Source organism: Alligator sinensis, unplaced genomic scaffold (genome assembly GCF_000455745.1).
Source record: "Alligator sinensis unplaced genomic scaffold, ASM45574v1 scaffold156_1, whole genome shotgun sequence".
Lineage (NCBI taxonomy): Eukaryota > Metazoa > Chordata > Crocodylia > Alligatoridae > Alligator > Alligator sinensis.
The window spans coordinates 5,015,303-5,022,375 of NW_005841844.1; the positions used below are offsets into that span (position 1 = coordinate 5,015,303).

Here is a 7,073-nt window from a genome sequence, read left to right on the forward strand (position 1 = left end):
AGTAGTGCTTACCCTTCCCTCTTACCAGCTGTTATTTCCTCTTAACCTGAAACCTGAGATTTTTTTGGCCTTGGGAACACTGGCAGTAGGTAAAGCCCTCAATCATCTTTTTCAGCTGCGGTCTTCCACCCAACTATTTAGTGTGTTTCTGGTTTGAAATGCATTTTAACCAGCCGGCTGTTCCTCATGATCCTAGAAACAGCCAAAGCTCTCCATGCACATGGAATTATTTACTGGATGCAGAATTTAGACATACATGATGTTCTCTGTAAGCATCAAAAAAACTTGCCAGCATTTAGGACTCAATCCTGCCCTCACTAAATTCAGTGCGAACAAGATTGGGCCCCGAAATAGCTCATAGTATTTACATTGAATGGGTTATTAGAGTAGAACATAAGAAATGCCATACTGGGTCAGACCACAGTAACCCTGTAACTCACACAGTAGCAGAGTGCTGATGCTAAATGGGAGAGTATATGCAGAACTATCTCGACTGATCTGTCCCCACTGTGCCTCAATCCTTAAAAGTTCTAGCATTCAGGGGACTACCATGTCATAATTTGGACTTGCATCCCCCACCTATCATGTTTAATATCCACTGATGGACCTAAGCTACACAAACTTGACTGATTTTCTTTTGATCCTGGTTAAATTGTCTACAACATCTTGTGGCAATAATTTCCTCAAGTTATTTATGCATGTGAAAAAGAACTCCCTTTTACCTGCTTAAAATTTGCTTCCTAAAAGCTTCATTAGCTAATGCCATTCATCATTTTATAAAATTCTACCCTATCTCCTTTTACATAGTTTTTTCTAAGCTGAAAAGTCCTAGCCTATTTAATGAAAGTCTCTCTTTGTCCAGAAATTTCTCCATATCCCTGACCATACTTATTGCCCTTTCCTATCTCTACTATATTCTTTTGGAGGTGGGGATACCAGAATTACATGTCATATTCAAGGAGCAGGGGTTGTGTGAGGGCTAGAGAAGAAATTAAACTTAAAGTTTTCATTTTGAGGGGAAAGGCATTAAAAGGATCCAATTAAATGCATCTTTGGTTCTTTACATTATGCTAATCTGGAAGCCTGCCAACCTTGAAGTGTTCATTTAAATATATTCCTCTGGACAATGGAATAGTTTGATCTATGTCCATTTAACTCCTTAACTTCCATTTTGATATTACTTTTAACTCTCCTCCATAAAAAAAAATAGTATTTTTCTAAACTGTAATTTTATAAGGTCTTTGGAAACACTGCAAGACAATGTACAACTGAACGCCAGAAGCCTGACCCTACAAAATACTAAGTAGATCTGGGAGATGCAGAGTCCCCACATTTTGCTGACTTCAAGTATGACTGAATTAAACCTGAATGTTTTGACCTGCCCTCCCTGAAGTCATTGGGAGGTGGCTGAATTCAATGGGAACAGGCCATTAGAAATTTTTGCCCGAGTTGACCTGAAATCTGAAGTTGAGAGTTTTGACTGAGTAGAGGTTGTAATATCATTGATGTATTGCTTTTTCTACTAAATCAGTCCTGCATATAAAATAGAAATGCAATTGTTGGCTGAACTGAAGCACTATCACTAACAAGTGAGATATTTGAAAATATGTACTTCATAGGTGGGCTCTACTCTATTTCTAAACAAGTCTTTTAACACCATTTGTTTTCCAAACAAATAAGACAAAGTAAATCAGTAACAGCAGTTGACAAAATGGTAGTAGCTCTAAACATGCTGATACTGTACAAGCAGAAGATTTACATTGAACAGTAAGTGATCTTAGTAGGATAGTGGACAGGTCTAGCCTATGATCGGCTCTTGATGATCTGCTAAAGTGTTGAGAGCTACTTATATTTTCCCTTAACTGTATATCAGATGTGGTTCTCAGTGCTCATTTTTCTTTTATTTGCATAGGTATAACATGCCTGGGAAGGTCATACAAATTCCCAGACTAATTCTTCAGAGTATGTGGGTCCTTGGAATGAGGCTGGGTGGAGTTCCTATTGAATCTTACCAAAGAAAAACTAAGCAAAAACTAAATATGATGTATCAGTTTAACAAAGATCTATAATAGCTTAGGTATAGATAAAGGACAGGCTGGAAAATCCGAGAGGCAGGAGTGGGATAAATGGGGAAAATTATGATCTCCTTAACACTTGCACCAGTTAGTGACTTGTATTAGTATTAGAGTGGTTAATGTTACTAAAAAAACACTTAAAAAGGCCCTTTGCCCTTAACAAGATGTGAATGTTGCCAAAGAAGTAAACAGGAATCTTTTAAAATGACCTAATTACATTAATGAGTGCACCACAATTAAAGAGATTTTTTGTTACAAGATTAAGGTAAAGGGGATGAATTTGAGTTAAGTGGCATTTCCCTGTCAGTCCATCTACACTTTAATATAAGCATTATCTGCCTTTGAGTGTAAACCCGGAAAGTAAACAGATTAAGCAATTTTACATCTAAATTAGGCAGTGACACACAGAAAATGTTATATTCCGCCCCCCCCCAAATGAATAGCAAACTACACTATTAATCATAGGAGAATTAGAAAAGCTTCACATGGAGATTAGTGACAACATGCCAGGCAGGCTACATTAAAAGGTTCCAATCCACTGAGTCAGCTGTGAAAAAGCCAGGTAAACACTTTAGAGGAGAAATGTTGGAGTGTTTATTTTTGCAATAAAAGCCTAGATGAGGGCTTCCATTATGTCTGATTTACAGCCAGGGGCTTCAAAAGGAATACATATTATTTCTCAGTATATTATAAAGTGTAGAATCATGATGCATGCAGGGTGTCCATTCAAAACAGAATGAATAGTACTGAGAAATAAGGATATGAGGCTTCTTTATTCTACAACTTGAGTTGTGGAATATAAGACTCATATGCTAAGTTTCCATGAGTTAAAGTGAAATTGGTAAAAACATGAATAAACATTTGCTCCAAGAAAAAAAAAGTAACACTGTGAGATATAATTATTTTTCAAAATAAACGAAAGGTACTTCACTTTACAAACATTTTTGAAAACAAAGTGTATAGATGTTCAGGTTTTTTCTCCCAGAGCAAAAATGGCCTGTCTGGGAAATTTTCTTTTGGTAGAAATTCATGTCTGAATGCAACCATTGTCAAATATTATGAGTGGCTCCATATAACATGATTTTCAGAAAAGCTAAAAAGAGCTAGGAACCAAAATCACATTTATAACATTTTTTGCAGAGTCAAAATTCTTGTGAAATGATAGACAATAAAAAGGAAAATTGGGGAAAAATCCATGGTCCTAAAGCAGAAATTAAAGGGACAGAAATTAATTCACCTGCCAAGAAACTGTACCTGTGCAACCATTACTAACAATATGCTAGCAGAAAAGATTATTTTAGGGCCACAGTATTATGGAGGCTGGTTTACACCTGGCCACAGGAAAAAGAAGATGAAAGAAGCAAACTGAAAGACTTACAGATGCAGGACAATGCTTAAAGACTTAGAGGGAATTGGTGCTCAGATGAAACGCAATCAATTAAATATCATTCAAGCCTGAATGATATAGCTTGCAAATCTTAGACCCTTTGACTGATCTGGACTCTAACTTCCAGGGATTGAGTCTACCATGGAAGAGGTAGTTATTTTTTTCCTTTTAAAAAAAATCATTTGTATTTGATTTCACACACACACACACACACACACACACACACACACACACACACAGAGTGCATTGACATGGAAAACCAGTGGCTCATGAGGAATAATGGGAACCACAGCTGGTCAGAAAAAATGGTTGTAGCTTTTTCACAGAAAATTAGGTTTCCAACTAAACAAAACATTTTTAAGGAAAGTATTTCCTTTCCTTGAAAATGTTTGGTTTTACATTGGGAATCAAGTACTTAACATACAAAAATGTTCAGCTAAAATGAAAAAATAATTGAAAACTCAAAATTTTCTGTAAGGGTGGAAATGTGTTTCTTCGGATCAGTCTGAGAATTAAAAGCTGACATATCTTTATTTTCTCCTCTCTCCTACACATATTTAATTATGTTTCAAAGTATACAACTGAGAAAGCTGGTAAGTCAGTTATACAGAATATACTCTAAGTTGTAAAGGGAAATGATCCAAATATGAAGTAGGGCACACATAATGAACTTGGTCCTTGGGTAGCTGCAGTTCAAGGCAGCCTTTGGTCCAATACATCCATCCACAAGGAAATTCTAATATAGAAACAGACAGCAACAGGCAGGCTCACAGCAGAGTCAGCCTATACACAGAAGTTGTTTGGCCATCATTATATGTGAGTGGGCACTCAAAATTTTTGAGACTAGATACATTTTGGCATTAAATAATAAAATTATCTTAGACAATGTTGCTCATTTTTAGTGTCCATCAGCCTCTAGAAATATTTTCTTGAGTAGCAGAAACCATTTAACCTGTTCTGTAAAACATAAAACTTAAGTTGGCCACTGTTTTTGTGCATTCATACAAGGATGGACTGATCTTTTGGAGGTAGAAAGAAATGCTAAGCATTATACAGAAAGGTCCCTATAATCCAGTGTTATGCATGCAGATTATTTTTTAAATATAATTTATTACATAAACTATTCAGAGCCATTTTTAATTAAAGTATGGCATCTGTAGGTTTTATACTGCTGTGCATCACCATGCGTATTATTCTGGTTTCTAGATTGATCAGAAAACTTAATGGGTCTTTTTCCACCCAACACTGTCCTCTACCTCCCTATTTCAAATTAATTTAAGCTACTAACAGTCAACATATAATCTGTTAGAAAGTGCTAATGAATAAAGATCAGTTACAACCACACTACTGAGGTTTTTAATATCACTCTAAGTATGCTGTTGGTTTATTTGTTACACAGCCAATAGATATTCTTTATAAATACAAATTCAGTATCCTTATCAAGGAAAAGAGGAATCTTTCGTCTACTTGACTCATACACCAGCTATACTGAATGATCTCTACCCACAAAATAGCCATAATAAATAAAAATGAATGTTTGGAGGTTACAGTTAACATGTCTTTGAACAAATGGTTCTCTGAACGAGAAAATGTATTATACATATGTTAAAATTTTCTTCTATGAGGATTACAGACTTTAAGACATTTTACATTTATTTTACATTTCTTGTTGTAAAGGTTCTTCAGAGATAATCTAAGTGTAAGTAAATAATGTTTCTAGAAAGATCATTTTAGAATATCATATGCAACACACCATTGGACAACTCACTCTCACTGAATTAAATCAAATTCTCAAAATGCTCAGAACCCAGCAGCACCCTGTCTCTCTAGACAGTAATTTGTTACAGTGCAAATGAATATGCTAATAGGTGTTAAGATACTTTGAAAATCTGTGCACTTATTTAAGTATGTAAATGAAAGGATGTGGGTGCACCTCACGCTGGAATTACTACACATTCCTCACTTTCCTTTCTTAGATAAATTGCAAGTAACACTTACCCAGTGCAGTAAGTCCTTCAGATACTGAAGTAAGAATATAGATTAGCACATTAGGTTCTAAACTGGTAATGAAACTCATGTGATCCTGGGTCAGGCATTCCAAGAGTGGATAATAAGACTGGCTTAGTTTTCTATATTGCTGAAAAAGGAAAACAAACAACCATTATCAGAACGTTAGAAATACTATGAACTAATTGGAATGCCTGTTCAAAAATGCAAAGCTGGCTGAAACAGGACCAAGAATGCACAGAATAAGGATGCGATAAATTTAGTGATTACATTAAAACCTTTTTACCACCAAAAACACCTTTTTATATAAAGTGGACACCTATATGCTTTAAGCTTGCATTTATTAACTTTAGTTTATGACAAACAAACTCTTGGTAGCAAAATAATAATATTGCTCTTTTACATTACATCCCATGAACATCTCAGTAAGTCTGGTAAAAACGGTACTCAGATCAAGAGTTTTGAGACCAGTTTAAGGGTTCATTGATTTGCCCCTCCTATTATGTGGAACACTGTTTGGGACTAACCCCAAGTTGTACCCTGAATCAGCGTAACCTGATCCTGAAATACACTGGCTTTAACTGGGTTCTGTGTGAGCATAAGAATATATCTGCCTGAATCCACCTGTAGGACAAAAAAGCCCTAGGTTTAGATAGTATCATTATGGCCATGCCTTCATGTCTGGTATGTTATGGCTGGGTGGGTACATTTGATCATTGCAGCCATATACCAATCCTGACTAGGGATAATTTTTTTAAAAGGGCAAGGACTCTTTTTTTTTGGCTGATATCTCTGAGTACTCGGCATTGCTCACCATTGGATTCAGTCCTCAATGCAGAAAATGGCAGTCCTGAATAAAGTCCACTGGCAAAAGGAAACCAAACACTCCTAATGTTTTAAAACTGTCTTACGGAAAGCAGACTATAGCAGTTTACAAAAATTAGATTAATGGAAGGATGACTGATTATACTCAGCCAAATACTGTGTTCAATTATACCCAAGCAACCCTAATGAAGCCAACTGGTTTGCATGGATGCAAAAAGGGCAGAACTAGGTCTCTCTTTTCCACGTATGTTAGAAATGAACATTTTGGAAATGTAACTCTTTGATACAACAATTTTGTTACACATGGAAAGACCACTATTTTGGATGTGACTATAAATAAATTCAAGTAATTAGACTGAAAATATAAAGTGCATTCGAGCTGTTCTAGATTCCTCTGTCTCATTATAACAATTCAAAGCCTGTGGTGGTGTTATTTCATATTTCATATAAAGACTCCCAAGATGAATAACTGCTTACTAGCAAATCACTGTGGGATACTGAGAGCAGCATTTTGACAAAGGCCTGAAGTACATTGTCAAAGTGGTTGTCCCCATACAACTTGAAGACGCCAAAGCTGACATAATTTCCACATAAGGCAGATTTGAGTGCAGAATAGCAGATGGAAATACCCTTGAGTTTCAATGGATAAACCTGATCTTTTGACAGTGTCCCAAGGGATAGGATCTGATTACCTGTTTTCAGAAAAAAGGAGAAAGAAATTGACATAAGCAGTTACAAATTTAGGTAGCTCTGTCATAACGTTTTCATTTCACTCTTTC

The 7,073-nt window shown here is 35.9% G+C and overlaps 1 protein-coding gene across 3 annotated transcripts in view; it reads right to left on the minus strand.

Annotated features, from left to right (window-relative positions):
• The window catches only part of RANBP17 (RAN binding protein 17), a 284,936-nt gene that overhangs the window by 49,302 nt on the left and 228,561 nt on the right, over window positions 1-7,073 (minus strand). For all 3 annotated transcript variants that reach the window (XM_025206123.1, XM_025206128.1, XM_014520979.2), the window contains 2 exons: window positions 6,772-6,986; window positions 5,461-5,599 (listed from right to left, as the gene is read on the minus strand). In XM_025206123.1, the coding sequence (XP_025061908.1) occupies window positions 5,461-5,599; window positions 6,772-6,986 (354 nt within the window). The remainder of the gene's footprint in view (window positions 1-5,460; window positions 5,600-6,771; window positions 6,987-7,073) is intronic.